Source organism: Pleurodeles waltl, chromosome 3_1 (genome assembly GCF_031143425.1).
Source record: "Pleurodeles waltl isolate 20211129_DDA chromosome 3_1, aPleWal1.hap1.20221129, whole genome shotgun sequence".
Lineage (NCBI taxonomy): Eukaryota > Metazoa > Chordata > Amphibia > Caudata > Salamandridae > Pleurodeles > Pleurodeles waltl.
This window is the reverse complement of record NC_090440.1, coordinates 1,992,876,575-1,992,896,413: the sequence shown is the minus strand read 5'-3', so window position 1 is coordinate 1,992,896,413 and position 19,839 is coordinate 1,992,876,575. Positions and strand designations below refer to the sequence as shown.

General features: G+C 46.8%; 1 protein-coding gene across 9 annotated transcripts in view; it reads right to left on the bottom strand.

Moving 5' to 3' along the window:
• The window catches only part of PRR11 (proline rich 11), a 359,537-nt gene that overhangs the window by 27,771 nt on the left and 311,927 nt on the right, over window positions 1-19,839 (bottom strand). For all 9 annotated transcript variants that reach the window (XM_069226409.1, XM_069226404.1, XM_069226406.1 and 6 more), the window contains one exon: window positions 9,740-9,849. In XM_069226409.1, coding sequence (XP_069082510.1) covers window positions 9,740-9,849 — 110 coding nt within the window. The remainder of the gene's footprint in view (window positions 1-9,739; window positions 9,850-19,839) is intronic.

Here is a 19,839-nt window from a genome sequence, read left to right as displayed (position 1 = left end):
GGACTCACCGCTCAGGAGGATAGGCCCGAAACTGCACCTTGTCCAGAACAGCTCAGATGAAAGGGAGCGCCTGAGAGGGAGTCAGGTGTGACTTTGGCACGTTTATAGTGAACTCCAGCAAATACAGGAGGTCAGCCGTAGTCTGGAGGTGGGAGACAACAGATTGGGGGGAGCCCACTTTCAACAGCCAGTCGTGGAGGTAGGGGAATACTGAAACCCCTAACCTGTGCAGATGAGCTGTGACCACCAACATCCCTTTGGTGAACAAACGAAGGACGCTGGTACAGTCAAAGGGGAGCACGGTAAACTGAAAATGATCATGGCCTACCATGAACCACAAATAACGTCTGTGGGCAGGCAGGACAGGAATATGGAAATACGCGCCCTACAAAGCCAACGCTACCATCCTGTCTCCTGGATCCAGAGCAGATAGGACCTGAGCCAGAGTGAGCATTTTGAACTTCTCCTTTTTGAGAGACTGGAGGTCTAGGATAGGGCATAGACACTTGTCCTTTTTGGGCACCAGATAGAAGCAGGAATAACAATCATGGCTTACTTCTGGCACAAGGACCCTCTCAATGGCTCCCTTGGCCAAGAGAGCTGGCCTCCTCTGGGAGAAGGCCCTGGTGATCCTCCGTCATCTGATCGTAGGATGGTGGCATGGATTGAAGGGTAGTCTTGAAGGGGAGGGAGTGGCCCCTTTGGACTAATTGCAAAACCCACCTGTCTGACGAGATGGATTTCCAGCACGGCAGGTAATGGTGAACCCTGCCTCCGACTGGTTCCTGATGGGGAAGAGTCAGTCTAGGAAGGTTTGGAGGCTTCAGCCGGAGTGGTGGTGGACTGGGCCAACCGCTGGCTCCCTGATCCTCAAGGACATTGGATCCCAAGTCCCTGGCTAAGTAGAGGCTGAACAGAATGCGCAGAGCGGTGGCTGGAAGGAAAGGGATGTGGTTGGGCACTCCTTCCCTAGCCACGAAAGAGGCAAAAAGCAGACTGAGGGGGGCAAGGCGCAGCCGCAAGGCCCAAGGAGCTGTAACCTGGGACTCCTTAAAGCGCTCAAGTGCAGAGTCCGCTTTGTCTCCGAAGAGATGGGTGCCGTCGAAGGGCTTGTCCATCAGTGCAGCTTAGACATCCCCGAAAAGCCAGACATCCACAACCAAGCGTGTCACCTCAAGGCCCTCCTCGATGGAATCTCTCTACCCAGTGAGTTGTTCGTTTCCAGCCCACATCGTATGATGAACCTAACTTCGTCTCTCCCATAAGCAACAGCTGGAGAGAGAATGGCCTGGGTCTCCTACGGGACCTCTGGCAGCACTTGCACAACCCTGTCCCATGACGTATGGGAGTAACAGCCCAAAAGGCAAGCAGTGTACACCGACCGCAATGCCAGACTGGAGGAAGAAAACATTTTTTTCCCCAGCTGATCCAGTCTTTTCAATTCCCTATCCGGGGATGCAGAAGAGAATGTTCCTGGGGTTGTAGAGGGGTTTTGGGTCAGGAATACTGGGTCATTGGGGGCAGGCCTATGGTGGCGGGCGATTGTCCTATTAACAGGAGCCCCTGTGCTGTGTTTGGACCCAGTCCCCAGCAGGAAATCAGTGAGGGCCTCATTGAAGTGTAAGAGGGGTTCTGACGGCCACAGGAGGCAGCACGAGACCCAGGACCTTGGCCGCTCTCCTGACCACCACATAGCCATGGTAGGGGGAGAACCCATGCCAGCATCAGGGGACGTGTCTAGACCACAGACTTCACACAGGTTCTCATCCCAGTCTACGGTGTTATCAAGCTGGTATTCTGATCCAATGACCCCTCCATACTATCACTATACCTGCACCCATACGAATGAAGGCCAGGATCTGACCTAGGGAGCAAGGTCCCCATCGAAAGTCTGAATTGGCTTTGAGAGACGCCAGTCTGGCCCCGTGTCGGAGTCCGCAATAAGTATGGGGTCGACTCCGATCCCGGGCCCGGGTGGCATCGGGAGCCTTGACGTCTGAACCATCATCAGGGAAGGTTCGAATGGCATGACCGACACCGGTACAGACCTGGAAGCGGATCCCTGGGTGCCTTGCCGAGCCGAGGTCAAAGGTGCCGGGGAAGAACCGAGGGAGCCGCTTCTGACCCCGTGGGGACCAAAGGCGCTCCAGCAGGGTCAGACTGCCCAAAAATGAGGTGCATGGCCTCATAAAATTCTCAAATGTTGGGCAGGGGTGGCTCGTGCTCCCAAAACCTCAGGGAGGCAAGGAGCCGAGCCAGAAGTAGGCTGTGAGGACGGAGGCCTAGAGCGATGACGCTCCTTGTCCCACGTTGCGTCATTCGACAGACAGGGTGAAGTCGAAGAACGTTTGCTCTTCTTTGACTTCTTATGCTTACCAGAGTGTCCCGAAGATTTTGAATTGGACGGCGAAGAGTTGGGGCTCCGCAAGTGGTCAAGATCTTCCTCCCAACTGAGACCGGAAGCGATGCAGAGCCGAGCACCGGGCTCCAAGAAGCTTTAGGGATTGCTCCCCCGAAGTCTTCGGGTTCATCTTCCGGCACTAGGAGCATGACTTTGGGTCTTGGTCGACTCCAAACACCACAGACAAACAAGGTGCGGATTCGTCACAGACATCATCCGATGACAGGAGTCACTGGGCTTCTTTGGATCTGTGTGCAGGCTAGCTCGGAAAGAAAAGAACTGATGTCCGCGTGTCGGGGTGGCGTTTATATGACCACAACATCATATCTGGCGAACACGATGCCAACGATGGACACGGAGTCGACTGATGCCACCAAACGGTGCACAAGGCTACTACTCAAGGAAAAATCTCCAGATACAGAGTGACGCTTGAGGGAAATTCTAAGGTAAGGAATCTGCAACTAGAAGTCTCTATCAGATTACATTTTCAACAGATAGAGTGCAATAATGGAAATTAAAGGTGATAGTAACCAGGAAAGGGTCCATGTGAATAGGGCCACGTAGGGGTTGGAGGTGGGGGGAGGGGCAAAGAAGAAAGGTACCAAAAAATGTTTTATACATCTTTAAAAAATTGCACAAAGCAAAGGAATATTCTATGTCCCCCTATAGTCAGCTGGGTCCCACTGAAAGTTCCAATTGGGTATCTGGTCACAGTCTTGACTATCACAGGCTGTGCTTCACTTCATATCTTACTGGATTGCTACCAATCTTAGATTACAGAGCAACTCAGAAGCAGCCTCAGTTAGATCCAAAACTTAATTTGACCACCCCTTTTTACTCAGCAAATACCACACCAAGGACGAAAACCCTATCGCTGCCAGCTGCTGTTGAGTTGTCTTTAGTTCCTTTTCGGATGCCTGCATTGTTGAACTGAGGTCAGGAAACAGAAGGTTCCTCTTTTCATCGCTTTGCAGGGCCTGCTTCATTATTGGTGTATTTTTAAGAGTTCATCAAGCAAGTCTGGGTCTCTCCATCCCACAATAATGGTGCCCTTGTTACCACCGGCAGAGAGATGAGCGTTACTATATGGAAGACTATACACTCTCCAAATCAGCCACTCACTGTTGTGTTCAGGAAGCTCCAGGTGATGCAGGAAACATTGCTCTATTACCGATATCACTGTCTTATCTGAAGGGATTGTCAGGTAGTGCAGGACCCTAAGCTGGTCCATACATAATAAGTTTTTTAGCGCTTCAACCATGGCATCAAGTGATAGAAAGCCCTGAACCAACTTCTTTCTTCTGTGCCTTCCTAAATCTGATCTAGCCTTGGCTCCATGTAGAGTACCTTAGACCCAATCTCCTACAAAGAATACTTTATTATAGTCATTTTAGTTTCCAGCTAGTGATGGTGTGCTTCCACCACCACAGAGTGTCTCTCTACTTTTTCCAGCCTTTTCCATAATAGAGCCTAAGGCTACTATTATCCGTCTTTGGCCCCCAACCATGCCCCCTTCTCTTCTTTTACTTCTTTGTAAGGAAGAGTGAAAGAAATCCTTCTTGTCATGTTTGTGGGCTTTGACAGACATAGCATGACATCGAAGTTCTGCTCTGCTGTTATTCACGGTCAACACTCCACACAGATCTCATATTCACTACTCTTTTGTAGGGCAATTGTTTGCAGTGTCAGTACCTGGGCTTCAGGGTATTCCAGGCCAGTAGCAAGCACGGCTCCTGGTTCCTACTGCTCTCAATTCTGCAACCAGGCTGTGAATCCATCCATCTTCAAACTTTGTACATATGGACTGCTACTGCTCCTCACACCCATCAGGCCAGAGATCCCAGACATCTGAAGTCTCTGCAAGTGCCATTGTTCCACAGTCCCAGAAGCCCGTGTAACCTCTCAATTCTTAACAGGCGCTGAACTCTCCATTACTTCAGCAGCCGCTGCCACGGCTCCATAAGTACCACCACGAAGGTGCAGACTGACAACAAACCGACTCCAGGGATCGCCAGAAAGCTCTGGAAGCTGGCACAAAGGAAGGGGGTCATTGCGCTCACTGCTCAGTTTCTGTGAGGTTTATGTTTTACTGCATGAAGAACAGATATGAAATGACAAAACTGATAAAAGCAGTGAAAATATCTAAAATGGCCAGCAGGGATAACACCTATTGACCTAATAATTGGCTGAAAAGAAAACTGATGTGGATGGGTTACTTTAGTTATTTTACTGATATATTACTAATGTAGCATGGTTTTCAAGTTTCACTAGGAATATTTAAAAACAATGTAATCCCTATGGAGAATTCATTGATCCAGATTTTCAATATGCTACGCTCGGCCTGGAAAAGCATGCAAGTAAATGTGTTTAAAACGCATATGACTGCTTCTAAAATACTGAAAATAAATTGTGTTCTTTTCTAGAGCAGCTAAACATTGCTGAACCTGAACACATTAAAGTCTAAGATCGCCCATCATTCTAACTGATAATTCTAACCACAGATTCCTAATTCATGAACTTCTCCAGGCACCAAACCTGATATAGAAATCCTTGCAAGAATGCCTGCATGCCGGGAGGTGGTATAATCGGCCTCCACCACAACTCTGTTCCGCCTCTGGACATGATGAAACTGAGCTGTTAATAGATGTCACCTTTGCCTGCTGACTTTAGTTTTGCAAATCCAGTGCTCTGCTCCTAGGGTTTTGATATTTTTACCAAAGCCATGTTGGTTCAACAAATTATTAAGTAGTGTGCAGGGTTGTTACTCCCGGAGATAAGTTTCAGACTGTGCTGTGTATGCTGGAAACAGATGTCATGCAGATAAACATAACAAGACTTCGCCTATAATGCCCCAACACCAAACATGACTCCAATTTCTGTGACAAATGCTCCTTGATGCTCTCTAAAGCCATCATGATGCCGGAAGTCAAGCTCTACGTTACAGAGCACAATAAGTAGTGTCAGTCCCGATTACGATCATGGGGCTACATCTTCCTTGTCAGGTAAGTTGAAGGCGAAGTCACAAGACAAGTCCAGGCACCCCTGTTCTAGGGAGAGATTGCAAAGTCTGCAATGGAAAAAACAGACTCTGGCTGTGCCTTCCTTGCACCAAATACTGATCCTAGAGCCGATGCACCCTGAATTACCTGAGCCATCATCAATCAACATTTTTAAAGTGCGCTTCTCACCCATAGGGTCTCAAGGCACTGTGTGGTAGGTCCTTAAGATTCAGTCAAAGAGCCAGATCTTAAGGTCCTTACTGAATTGGGGTAGTGATGGTGACTGCCTGAGGTGGAGAGGCAAGGTGTTCCAACATTTTGTCGCAAGGTAGGTGTGGCAGGCTGAACGGTATAAACAAGACTGAGAGCGGGTATAGTGGTAAAAGAAGAGTTTTATTTGTGGGGTTTTCCCTTTCCTTGTCTTTTAGTTCACAAAGTTACAGTTTTATTAGGGTCTTAGGGCGGGTTCTTCTTTTCTTCTACTTGTGCCTTTCTCCTTTTCTTTGCCTCTTAGGTCGATGGATCCTGGGTATCCCATATGGCTCCAGTGGATTACCGGCAAGAGAAGAAGAACGCCAAGGTAAGTAAAGAAGTATGTCTGGGGTTGTTTTTCAATAGGGAAAGGGGAAGGTAAGGGGGTGACAGGGTAGCGTGATGGGACACCCGTGCACTGTACACACAATAAGGTGGACGTGATATGTGACCCACTGTGCCCCAGTTAAGCACTAGTCAGCTTCCTTTCCCCCACCCCCCTCACTCCTCCCCAGTTCCCTTCCCCAGTGCCTTTTTACTTATACTCTCCCTCGTTCCCCACAGGGACCGTACCTTTGTAAGCCACGACCCTCCTGGGTCGTGGCTGGCTCCTGGGCTTCCCGCCTCCGGCGCTCCTCCGTGAGTGATCTTCTTCTCCTCGCGCCCGTCTTCTGCTTTTGCCTCCTCTTTCCCGACACGCTCCTCCGTTGCTGTAGGCTCCGTTGCGCTTTCTCCTTTCACTCCCCTCTCTCAGTCTCCGCGCACCACGTCCCTCTTAATCTCGCAGGCCCGGAAGTCCTTAGGCGTTTCCCTGGGAACAGGGTGGTATGCACAGGCCAAGTCTATGGCCATGTCTGTATCCACCTTTGGATGTTGCCTTATCCAATTTTTCGTACTGGTGGGTAAGGAGTCCAAGTATTGCTCGAGGATGATTGTCTTTATGACCTCCTCTCTGCTAGTTCCTATCGGTCCTAACCATTTCAGTGCTAAATCTTTAACTCGAAAATAAAAGGTTCGGGGGTCCTCATTTTGTCCCCACTTTACTTTGCAGAAATTTACTCTATAGTACTCGGTATCGTGCCCAACCCGTTCCAAAATGCTATTCTTTATGTCTTTGTAAGGTGTTGTCCCACCTGGATTAGCTGCTTGGTAAGCTGCCTGCAGGAGTCCTGTGAGTAAAGGTGCGATGTATTGTCCCCATCTTTCCTCAGGCCATTGGGCGGAGGAAGCCACTCGTTCAAAGTTGGTAAAGAATGAGTCCGGGTCTTCCCCCTCCTGGTATTTTTGTAGCACCGAACTGGGGACATTAGGGTGGACTTTACTGGCGGCTATTGTCTCCGTTAACTTTTTCATCGCCGTTTCATGTACCAGTTGGTTGTTTGCCAGTATAGTGGCTTGACTTTTTAGGGCGGACTGTAAGGCCTCCCTGTCCTCCTTAGCCTCTCACTGGTGAGCTTCCCATACCAACTGTAAGTGGCGCTGGCCTTCCGCCAGCTGCTTAATCATGTCCTCTAGAGTAGGACTTTCGCTCATTGTCTATACCGTTCGTTAGCCTTAGGGCTCTCTAAAATCCCACTTCTGACACCACTGTGGCAGGCTGAACGGTATAAACAAGACTGAGAGCGGGTATAGTGGTAAAAGAAGGGTTTTATTTGTGGGGTTTTCCCTTTCCTTGTCTTTTAGTTCACAAAGTTACAGTTTTATTAGGGTCTTAGGGCGGGTTCTTCTTTTCTTCTACTTGTGCCTTTCTCCTTTTCTTTGCCTCTTAGGTCGATGGATCCTGGGTATCCCATATGGCTCCAGTGGATTACCGGCAAGAGAAGAAGAACGCCAAGGTAAGTAAAGAAGTATGTCTGGGGTTGTTTTTCAATAGGGAAAGGGGAAGGTAAGGGGGTGACAGGGTAGCGTGATGGGACACCCGTGCACTGTACACACAATAAGGTGGACGTGATATGTGACCCACTGTGCCCCAGTTAAGCACTAGTCAGCTTCCTTTCCCCCACCCCCCTCACTCCTCCCCAGTGCCTTTTTACTTATACTCTCTCTCTCGTTCCCCACAGGGACCGCACCTTTGTAAGCCACAACCCTCCTGGGTCGTGGCTGGCTCCTGGGCTTCCCGCCTCCGGCGCTCCTCCGTGAGTGATCTTCTTCTCCTCGCGCCCGTCTTCTGCTTTTGCCTCCTCTTTCCCGACACGCTCCTCCGCTGCTGTAGGCTCCGTTGCGCTTTCTCCTTTCACTCCCCTCTCTCCGTCTCCGCGCACCACGTCCCTCTTAATCTCGCAGGCCCAGAAGTCCTTAGGCGTTTCCCTGGGAACAGGGAAACGCGGCAACGGTTCCAAGAGCGTTCCCATGGAAACATGGGAACGCGGAAGTGACGTGTCGGGTTTGCCCGACACGGAAGTAACGGACGCTGTCGGGGACGTGATCGGGACGACCCGATCACAGTAGGTGAAAGATCTTCCTTCAGCTGAGGACTTCCTTATGTGGGGAACCGTGGCGAGCGACTGATGGGAGGAGCGGAGAGGTCTGGCAGGGGAGTAAAAGGTGATGCGATAGTTGAGGTAGCTGGGTCCCTCAGGACCCTGTAAGCGTCTACTAGGAGCTTGAAGTTGATTCTTTGACAGGGAGTCAGCGGAGATCTCTCCTGTGCTGTGTTCTTGGCGGGGGATGTTCAGGATGAGTCTGGCAGAGGCCATCATCAAATTTCCATCAAGATACTGCATTCAAAGAGGACATGTTATAGATTTTCAATTTCAAACCAGCTATCAGTCATATGCCTTGTGGCCTCACAGGCCCATTGGGCCACTATAGTGTTGCAGGTGTCATTCTGCTGATCACAAATAGTGGCTGCACCCATAAGTGGTGCAGGTCATCTTTACTCGAAAGAAGTAACCCTTAATAGATCTCTTTGACACCTCCAAAAACGTTCAATGCCCGCCATTCTGAGTTCTAGAGTTTCCCTCTCAGGGTTCTCTAGATTACATGTTTTGCTTTTGCTGGGACTTCCACGTACTGTGTGCAGGAGAATACATGTTTCTTGGAATTACTACACTGATCCTAAAGTCTGCAGAGAGGGTGTTTTTGCCTGTTCAGTCTTGAAGGACTTCCTCATAAAAAAGGCATTCCTCAGCCTAATATCCATGTAGGCAACAGTGGTTGCTCTCAAAAGAAGAATATGTTAATCACGTCCAGTAACGCTCCCTCTGATAAAAATTCAACATAACTGCAGATTCCTCATCACTCTCCCTTCTTCTCCTTCTGTTGAGTGGACATTAGTGAGTAATAAGATCCAAAGTTAGTTTTCATAAACTGCTAACTCAATTTAGGTGGCCACACTCAATAGCCAAGGACGTGGAAAAATAACTGACAACTAATAACATGCAGGTGCAATCTATTGATGATGCTTTGTTTCATATATGGACGTGGAAAGGTATCTGAGGGGGATGCTATCTGCTGGAACGTATGAGCAATTGCAAGAGTTTCTGGATCCAGTCTGGCACCTGGGGAGATTCATAGGTGCACAATCTGCAGCTAGACAGATTTCTACCAGAAAGAGCATTACAAAAGGTAACCTATTTGTCTGGGCCATAAACCATACTTGTTAGTTGCAAACCTGCTTATAAATGGCTGACTCTTAACAACTGTTGATTCTAAACCATTTCATAGGAATGAAAAAGTGTAACACACCTCTGCGCCAATTTTTAAAAGACCATTTTTAGAAACAAGTTACTCTGTACATCTTGTGGCTGATCACTTCCAAAATTCCCTCTTACCTTTCACAAGTAGGGGTTCCAGGTGGTGCTTATTTTATTGCATAGATTTACTTCTAGTTGGAAGACCAAATGAATATCCCACTGGAGCGAACTGCCTTTGTAGCTACTTACTTACAGACAAATGACATAGCTAAAGCTTGCAGTACAACAGACCGCGGCACACTAAGTGTGTGGCACTACATTTCCTGTGTCCCAAAGATGTGCATTACATCAGTCACTGAATGATGCATAAGTCATTATTTGTTTTCTATGCAGAGGGCTTCGCAACACAGTCTTCTAATGAAATCATAATATTTATTGGCAATATTACTTACATTAACATATTTGTAATACGGGTCGGAGGTAACATGGAATTTCTTCTTAGGTTGACGCTTTGCAAATCAGACACCCTCACTAATGGACTTCGTCCCTTTTTGGGTGATCTCTGCAATTAAAAAAATATTCTTTGTCTCAAAATAATGGACTTTGAAACTATATTGAATTTTATTTATATACCAGGTATAGGCAATCTACATTTAACAGTAATACATGAGTTAAATTGCAATTATCCATCATTTGTTGTGTACAGTCAAGTCTTTTGAACAGTCCCTGTTTTCAGACTGGAGAACCTCAATACACTTCTCACGCAGCAATTATATATAGAAAAACGAAAACAATAAAGCCCTCATTATGAGTGGTTCAGGGTTGGCAGTGTTAATTCTGCATTCCAATGATACAATACCTAGGGTACTGTTAACTCCACAGGTACAGGTACGGAGTTGGCAGGAAATACAGTTAGAGTCCTGAAGTTCCACTGAGGAATTGTAAATTAACAAAGAATTAGTGATTCCGATTAGATTCGCTGGTCATTTCCAAATCTCCCCAGTAATTCCCTCTAGAGTTTTGGCTGCTTTTAGCAACATGAGTCAGCGAGGGGACATTTAAAGTTCCGCAGTTTTACTGAAAATATCAGAATCCCAGTGGTGACGGTGACACTTATAAGAGCCATCAGTGGTTCAGAGAATTTTGTAATGAGGCCCTATGTTACCCATCCAAATCATATAGCTCTTTTTCATAGCGACTAATGTAAGGATGGGTCTTACGCATCATTTCCACACCCATTATACATTTTTATAACAGAAAGTATGCATAAAGTTCATATTTTGACCTTCGATGGGGGGCGTAGAGTGGGATACATGTCAAATCAAGATAGAGATTATGGAGAAATCATGACACAAAAGCAGTAACTATTTCTTCTACAGAATTCGACCTTTCATAGTTTCTTATATTTTGAATCAAAAGGTCCAAGCCGGGCTGGGGTTGCTTGTGTTCCAGTGTAAAGGAGTCCTGGCAGTTTCTGAAACTCTTCTACTGGAGCAGGACAAGACTAATCTGCATATGACTGGCCGGTGCCTAGTGTGAGTCAGTGGGCAAAACACAATGGCCTGGAATATTACCAAATTATTAATGGCATAATCTCCAATTTCCAACTTTAAAAAAGGAAGTGCTGGCATGCAGTTTTGTTGCAGCTGCCTTGCAAAATCTATTGATAAGTATCTCTGGAGTAGTCTATTCTTTGCTTTGGGGTGAGATAAACACTGCATGAATCAATCCATTGTAATCGCAAATAGCGTGCTTAGAAAAAGGTTGTCTTTTAAACATTAGAACTAAAGGTCAAAGGATTTTTGAGACTTCACTTGCCAAACTGGAAATGTAATCCTTGATGTCACGCCCACATCACCACATATTACATTCTTCTATTAGGGAAAATGGCTTTATTTTAATATTAGTAAGGCATAACACTTAAAATCAATTAGTAGTCCATGGAAGAGTCACTCCGGCTTGGTTGGCACTGCTACTCTCTTCCTTTATCACCACATAATTTTGCTGAAGTGCATTACCTACCTATGTCCAACGTTCCCCTTCGTAATCCTCTTACCCGCTGGTGTTAAGTGTGGCGTGTACTCAAGCAGATATTCATTATAACTTGTGTGGGTTATGAGGAATACACCCCCTCGCCCCGACTGGCTGCTTGACTGTGTGGTGAAAGCCACACAAATGATGTACTTGTCAGAGGCGAGTCTCTCTTTGTTATGTCACACGGTGCTTGATATCACAAAAAAGATCCTTAGAGCCTGATCTTGAGTAAGGAGCGGCAGTCAATAAGTCACTTAGGAGTGATAAATGGGGGCAGGTTTGGGAATGGCAGATATGTATGGAGTTGAGAGCAGACATGTTGAAAATGGATCACTTTGAAGGTTAACAGATTGGTCTCTTTAGAATGGTGGACGTATCTATGAACTCCAAAAACGATTGGCTCCATGCTTCTATCATTTACTCACTAGGTTCTATCTTTTTCCAATGTATTGTTCAGTTCTTTTTCGACTACAAATCTGCAAATTGAAGGTTATTTTTTATTTTCTATATATCTATTCTAACATCCTACTTTGCTTTCAAGTCTAACCTTGAAGCTCTTCATTTCTTCTGCCCTTCTAGAGATGGGAACCAATAGTGGCTTGTGATCTTTGAAAGTGCTGGAACATAATGCTTCCCCCAAATTCCAGCGAGGGTGCGAGCCAGGCAAGGTTCTTTCCCAAGAACATTTTTGAAAAACCACAATCATATAGTACATCTTAAGCACAATTACCATGCATATTTTCTCAAAACCCATTAGTGTGCCAAGTGAAAAAAGCCCTGATGCTCCTCAGGAGTCGACCCAATTGTATTTAAAGTCTGAAGTGTACAAGGGCCAGCATTTTGTCATGGGTGCCCCTCATGAGTTGTTGGTGCCCCCTTGTGGCAAGAACCATGGGTGACTCACAGGTCAAAAATAATTTCCAGTATGTTAGGGTCAGCTTTGTGTCATGGTTGTCTTCTACCTCTCTACTGCCTTATATTGTAGCAGTCCTCCCTAATGCCGAGAATAACCTTCAGTATACCATTGTCAGCATTTTGCCATCTGTACATTAATAATAACCTCTAGTGTGACATCACCCACATTTTGCCATGGGTAACCCTTATGTGAAGGATTATCTTCAATAGCCCAGTTCCAGCAGTTTGCCATGGGCACACCAAATGCAAATAATTATCTAAAAATAACAACACTACCATTTTGCCATGGGTACCACTTATACCAAGAATTAGGTTTTGTGTGCCAGTGATTACACAGGTGTCCCTAATCCTAAGAGTTACCTCTAGTGTGCCATTCCAGCATTTTGCCACAGCTGTACCATATGCCAAGATTTACCACTAGCATGCCAGTATTTTGCAATGTTCATTATGCCAGAAAATGACTTCCAATATGCCAGTGCCATGGGTGTCCCATTTGACAAGTATTACTTCTAGTGTGCCAATATCCGCATTTTGCCAAGTGTGCCCTTATGTCAAGAATTAGCTACAATTTGTCACTGCCAGTATTTTGCAATGGGTACCCCATCTGGCAACACTCAAGCAATGTATAAAATATACTATTTCCGATTGTGTCCATATATCACTAACGAGTAAATAAAGCGTATTCAAGCAGCACACCACTGCAGTGTGCGAGTGTGGGCTTGCTGCTTTTTCCATGATTATTCTAATTGGTGTAAATTCCAAAGGAGAAGAGTGGAGTTCAGTCCTGATATACATGTAAATCAAGCTGCATTTCAAAACTGTATTTGGTTATTTCTCATCATATCATTCTGTTTCTACGGCTTCAATTGATTATAACTCTCCAGATTCCTTTTCACGAGACCAACATTTTGAGAAATTGTTTTATGAACTGTGGACAGCAAAAATTGAACTCCCACAAAGTCGGTAAGACACTATCTTGGTAAGGAAGGCAGGCTTCATTAAAGAATCCAGGCATACTCTGATACCTTTAAGGGGCAGGTTTCTTTGGCAAATGCATGTTCACTGTTTTAGCACCATCAGACAAAAAAACAATATAGTTTGGCCACATAATACATAATCCCTCAAAACCAATGTAGTAATAAAAAGACACTTTTATGATTACAACTCAAAGATCGAGTGTGCTTTGCAGCTAGGCAGTGCAGATAATACTCTGTTTCAGGGCCAGCCCAGCTGGTTGTCCCCAAGCAGTAGAGTATGCCCATTTCGAAATGGGCCTTTAGGACAGGCAGGGCATTGCTGCTACCAACCCTGGAAAGACATTCCAGTGTAAAGTTAGAATTACAAGCAGGAGCAGAGACCTTCCAATAGTTCTGATGATGAGTGATACCCTGAAACCGGTCTCAGGATGCTTGTTTCTGGTCCAGGGAGGACCTGGCCTTGCAGTTCGGACTGGACTGTTCCCATGGGGAACAGGGTCAAGACTGATTTGCATTTGCATATGGCTGGGTCCAAACTGGAATGGCATGGCAAGCAAAAAAACTGATGGATTAAACCCAGATCTGTGAGTGGGGGAGAATGTTTGATTTGCTCTGCATTCCGTCCATCATCTGTTGTTTTTGCAGTCATGCTGTTGACAGCAGCGTCATGATTGGAGGGGAGTCTGGAAGCCTTGTGCTTCCGGGAGTCCGAGGAGGACGGAGGGAGAGATGGAACTGTCTCTCCCAACATAGGGGAAGTTTTTTTATTTTTTATTAAACCCCACTGCCCCGCCACCCTGTTGACAAGTGGCAGCCACTGCTATCTACTCTGGTTGAGTCTGAGGGTGAGGACAGATCAATTAATTCAGCTTCTACAAATAAGGCAGGACCAAAACGAAAAAGAAAGGGTACTGGAGCTTAGAAATACATTTTCCGGCGAGAGGAAAATTGTGTGCTAACACAAGGGGATATTGGGTCTTGTTCTATTCTGCCTAATAATTTTGACCATTTGTATTCTAGGTTGGAAGTATTGATTAAGGTTATGACCCCTTTGCTAGCAAGAATATTGTTAATTGAGCAAAAGGTTGATCGACTGGTACATGATAAAACCAATAATTTACCTTAAGTAGAGCCTGACAGGGTGCCTCTGGTGCAAAGATGTATTTACAGTGGTCGTATCCTGGTACCTGACTCTGTATCCCACCCTTTGCATCCAAATCTAGTAGATAGAGGTGCTTGGGGTGAGTTTATTGTATCATCAAGGTCTGGGATTGAAATCAGTGAGCAGAATTCTACTCGTTTTTTACATCAAATTATTCCACTCCAGAGAGCATCGACCGGGCTCGTTCTGCTCACTGGCCCAAACCTACTGGTGTATACCCAGCTGGCAATTGTAGGACCCTTCGGATTCACATATTTGCATGCCCATATGCTTTAATTTAGCTAATGTTCCTAATTTAAATCCAGGCTAGAGTGAAGATCATGAGCAACTTGTTCATAAAAATATTAATTGGCTCTCTGCTTATAAGGGATTTATGGCCATTAATGCAAACCAAATTACCTTGGGTACCGGGGTCTCATGGATTCGTCAGTCTAATAAAACTCTAAAACCAGTGAACTGTTATTAGTTTTAAGAATCCAAATATAACTCACAACAGGTTCACTCCTCTTGAAAGCCTAGTGGAGGCCGACTAACCGCTAGCATTAACAGCCGCAGTGGGTCCTCTTTTGGGCGTAGATTTTTGAAGCCTACACCCTCTCCCGATATAGCATATGGTTTCTATGTTTCTCCAATTTACATTAATTTACTTAATTGGAATGTTGAGGGCCTCCAGTCTAAGATATCCTCAAAGGATTGGATGGCCTTACTTACTAAATTCAACATTATAGTAGGAGACCTGGGCAACCAGTAGCATATTAATGGACAGATTTGTTTATTACTCAAACTTAGCCACTCTATCAGTTCCGGGGTGGGCTAACTACTTGATTCAAGCTGATTTTAAATATGCACATGAGAAGATGATTTACATTCTGCTAAATGTCAAGGTTTATTTTAGAAGTCTCAAAAAAGTTCCAGTTGCATATAATTAGTTTTCATAATAATGGTTTTACCAGCTATTAATCAAAATGTTTCTGTTTTATTTAATTATGTCAACTTAGCTGCACTTTATAATAAGGATGTTTACTTAGTGATTTTTGGCAATGTTGGCACTACAATATGTATGAAAACATCTGACACACACACATTCCTAAGAACGGTGATCTAAAAGCAGAAGGCTTATGCATTTTTTTGTATTAATGAATGACTTAATTAAGGCCCATCCATCTCCCTTATCCATCTCTCTTTTTTGGTCGAGGTTGTATGGCCATTATTGATTTTTTTTTTCCTTGCAAAATCTTATTAATAGTTTTGTCAGTAGCTTAGTTTTAGGAGCCAATTTTGAAAATCAGAACCCTTTAGTGGGTGCTTTCTTAGTACCTCCGTTTAGACTGAAGGAACACTTACGCCATATTGTTAAGCCCACATCACATTGTAGTGGGTTACGATTAGTATGGCATTTACATAACCCGTCCCAGTTGTTAGCAAAAATTTAACACAATTATTTGATCTTTTTTATGGATTGTCTAACCGAGGGAAATATACTACTGATGCAATTTTCTCTTATGTAATGGTATAAGATACAATTTAATGAAACCATTTCAAGTGAACAATAACACTCATCCCTGGTGGTTTGACCATAAATATTCCGTTGCTAATCAGAATCTATGAAAGGCAATGAGCAATATTCCTAGAGACAGGGCAGAAATGATTAACTGTAATTTAGTAAATAAATCTATGTTAAGAAAGTGAAAAATACACTGGTTCTTGTAGGGCACGGGCTTTCACCCCGAGACGTCTCCAGGTGCTTGTGGGGGGCAATAGAGGGGGGGGGGGGGTGTTGCAAGCCTCATCACATAATTGCTGGTGGTCGAAGAGCCAGGTTTTAAGCTTCTGCCTGAAGTCCTTCAGGGAAGGAGAGGAGTGCAAGTGGAGGGGGAGGTTGTTCCAGGATCTGGCGATGGGGTGGGAGAAAGAAAGACCTTTGTAGTGTACGTGGAGGATGCAGGGGACGTGGGCCTGGAAGAGGGAGGGCGAACGGAGGTCTCTGATTGGTTGGTGGAAGTAGAAGGAGTTTTGTTAAGTTGGAAGCAACTGGTCCCCATCCAGGAGGCAATGTCGCTCATGGTGTTTTGTAAGTTGGTCCGTGCGGTACCATCTGAGAGGGAGAGGATAAGCTGGGTGTCGTCAGCATAGGAAACGATGTTGGGTCCTTGGGTGCATGTGATGTCTGCCAGACGAGTCATGTAGATGTTTAAGAGGGTAGGGGTGAGGGACGAGCCTTGGGGGACACCACAGATGATATCTTTGGGAGCGGAGAAGTATGGAGGGAAGAGGAGCCTTTGATTTTGCCCAGAGATCAAGGAGGCGATCTAGTTGAGCGCGTTGTTTTGAATGCTAATGCTGTGGACTCTGGAGATGAGCGTGTGGTGTGAGACGGTGTCGAAGGCTGGGGATGGGACAAGGAGGATGAGTGCTGCGGTGGCCCCTTGGTCGAGTAGGCACCTAATGTTGACTGTACCCGAGATCAATGCAATTTTGGTACTGTGGTTGTGCCGGAATCCAGATTGGGAAGGGTTGAGCAGGTTGTTGTGTTGGAGGTCGTCCATGAGCTTGTGTTTGTTATCCTTTTTCAGGACTTTGGTGGGGAAAGGGAGGAGCGAGATAGGGCAGTAGTTCTTGCGTTCGCTGGGGTTGGCTGAGGTTTTTTTCAGGAGGGGCTTTCGCTCGGCGTGCTTCCAGGCGCTGGGGACAATGGCTGTGGAGATGGAGGTGTTGAGGAGTTCCGTGAGTGCGGCTTTGATAGTTACTCCTCCTAGGTTGTAGATATGGTGCAGGCAGGGGTCCACAGGGTATTCTGAGTGGATGGAGATCATGATGGAAAGGTTGTCTTCAGTGGAAAGCTGCTTCCATTTGGTGGCCCTGTGTGGGGGTGGAGTTAGGGGAGGGGGTTGGTGGCGGGATGGTGTTTGGGGTGGTCGAGGCTGGTGGGTTGGGGGTCAACGTTTCTGTAAATGTCCGTGATCTTGTAGTAGAAGCTTGTCATAGACAGCCTGGGAGGGGTGAATCGTGTTCTCTGTGGCGGCAGGGCAGGAGAACTCTGACGATGCTGAAGAGTTCTCTGACGTGGTTGGTGATTGCTTTGATGCGGGTGGTGAGTGCTTCTTTCTTGGTCTCTCTGAGTGGTGGTGCTATCTTTTAAGGGTGGTATTGAATGTGTCAAGATTGGTGGTGGTCTTGTTGGAGTTCGAGTGCCTCTCTAGTTTCCTGCAGTGTTGTTTGAGTGTCAAAAGTTCCAGGGTGAACCACTTGGCTTGTTTGGTGGGTTTGCTCCCGGTGGTCCTCTTTGGTGGGGCGATACCGTCAGCTGCTGAGGAGGTCCAGTTGGAGAAGTTTTGCACTAGACAGTTGAGGGTGCCCACAGGGGTGAGGAGGGGGTCTGGTTTCTTTGAGGGCGGCAGTCCAGGGAGATTCTGTGATGTTGCTTCAGTTTCGGTGGGGGAAGGTGGGGAGGCTTGCCGGGGCATCTGGTGGTCCCTCGATGGTGAAGTGGACGAGGTTGTGGTCTGTCCATGTTACCTCTGAGGTTTGGGAGAATTTGGTTATGTTGCTGGAGGAGAAGAAGGGGCCTAGTGTGTGTCCTGCGCTCTGTATGGGTTTGGTGACCAGTTGAAAGAGGCTAATGATGCTCATGTTGTCGAGGATTGAGGCGGAGTTGTCGTCATTCAGGTCTTCTAGGTGGAAGTTCAGGTCCCCTAAGGAGATGAAGTGGCTGGATTTATTAGCCAAGGGAGCGATGAAGTCTGGTTTGGAGTTGCAGAAGTTGAGGTTGGGGCCAGGGGGTCTGTAGGTGAGGGTTGTCGTCAGAGGTGGTGCAGTGGAGGGAGTCCTTGTGGATGATGGCGTTGCCTCCACCATGTTTGTTGGGGCAGTCGCGGTGAATTATCTTGAATCCAGAGGGTGTGGAGGTGACGATGTGTGGTGCAGAGGTGGGGGTGAACCAGATTTTTGTGATGAACATAATGTTGGGTGCAAGGGTGGCGAAGGTGTCGCTGATTTCTATGGCATGCTTGCACAGGGATCGGATGTTGAGTAGCATGCAGTGGAGTTGAGTTTTGTGGCTTTGCGTTGGCTGGGTGGGGGTTGTGGTTGTTTCGACGTAGCAGGAGAAGCGGCAGTTCTGGCAGGAGAAGTGGCCTTTGGTGGATCGCGGCAACGTGGTGCTGCAGGGTCTTTGGTCTGAGGTTTTTGAATTTGTCTGATGAGCACTGGTGCCGGTTTGCAGATCCAGGGGTCCTATCGTTGGCACGGTCCAGGCGCAGATGGGCATGCCTTCGGCACGCAGCAGTGCGCCCACTTAGTAGTTGCACAGCAACCTCCATTAAGTAGGTCCTGGGTTGGCAGGGCTCGGGCGGGAGGGGCAAAAGGCGGGAAATGGCGGAATGTTAGGGGCTTGAGCAGGGGCAAACTGAGGGTCAAAAAGAGCAGGAAAAGAACAGGAGGGGCTGAAGGGTTGAACAGTCGGCAGCTGGGCAGAGGGAGGCAGCAGACTGGGCAAGGCAATGACTGCAGGTGCTATGTAGCGCTTTGAAGCAGGGTTAAGTAACCAGTGACACATGCCAGGTGGCATATGCGGGCTCTGCTGTGGGACTTGAAGTTCCAGTGGGCACAGCATCAGGGAAATCTCTCTGACATGGTCCAGATTTCAGAGGGGACTGTGAAAGACCTGCAGTGGTGGCTTTCGAATCTGCATTTGGTCCACGGCAGATCCCTTCTTCAACCCGATCTATCCATAGTGACAGATAGAGCACTTTTGGGATGGGGCGGCCACGTGGAAGAGGCGGAGATCAGAGGCCTCTGGTCTCCGGCAGAGTCTGTGCTCCATATCAGTCTTCCGGAGCTCTGGGCGATCAGGCTTTCGTTTAAAGTATTTCTTCCCTCTCTCAAAGGGAAAGTAGTGTAAGTGTTCACGGACAACACTACCACCATGTGGTACTGCAACAAACAGGGCGGAGGAGGGTCCTGGACTCTTTTTCAGGAGGCACTACGCCTCTGGACATGGCTGGAACTTTAGGACATTACCCTGGTGGTTCAACATCTGGCGGGCTCTCTGAATGCCAGTGCAGACAAACTCAGCCATCGATGCATAGCCAATCATGAATAGCATCTCCATCCGGAAGTGGCGCAATGTCTCTTTCAGCAGTGGGGAGTGCTTTGGTTAGAACCTTTCGCCTCCGCAGAGAACACGCAATGTCAGCTGTTTTGCACGTTGGAGTTTCAAGGCGGCACTCATTCGGAGATGTTTTTCGTCTCGACTAGAGCCTCCTTTACGACTTTCTGCCTATACCTCTTCTGCCCAGAGTTTTCAAAAAGATCAGGAACGACCGGGCCCAAGTTATCTTGGTGGCTCTGGACTATGTACGGGGGAGTATGGTATCACGAGCTAGTGAGCATGGCCACTGATACTCCGCTCAGACAGCCTCTTCGGGAGGACCTTATGTCACAGGGGCAGGGGACGGTTCTCCAC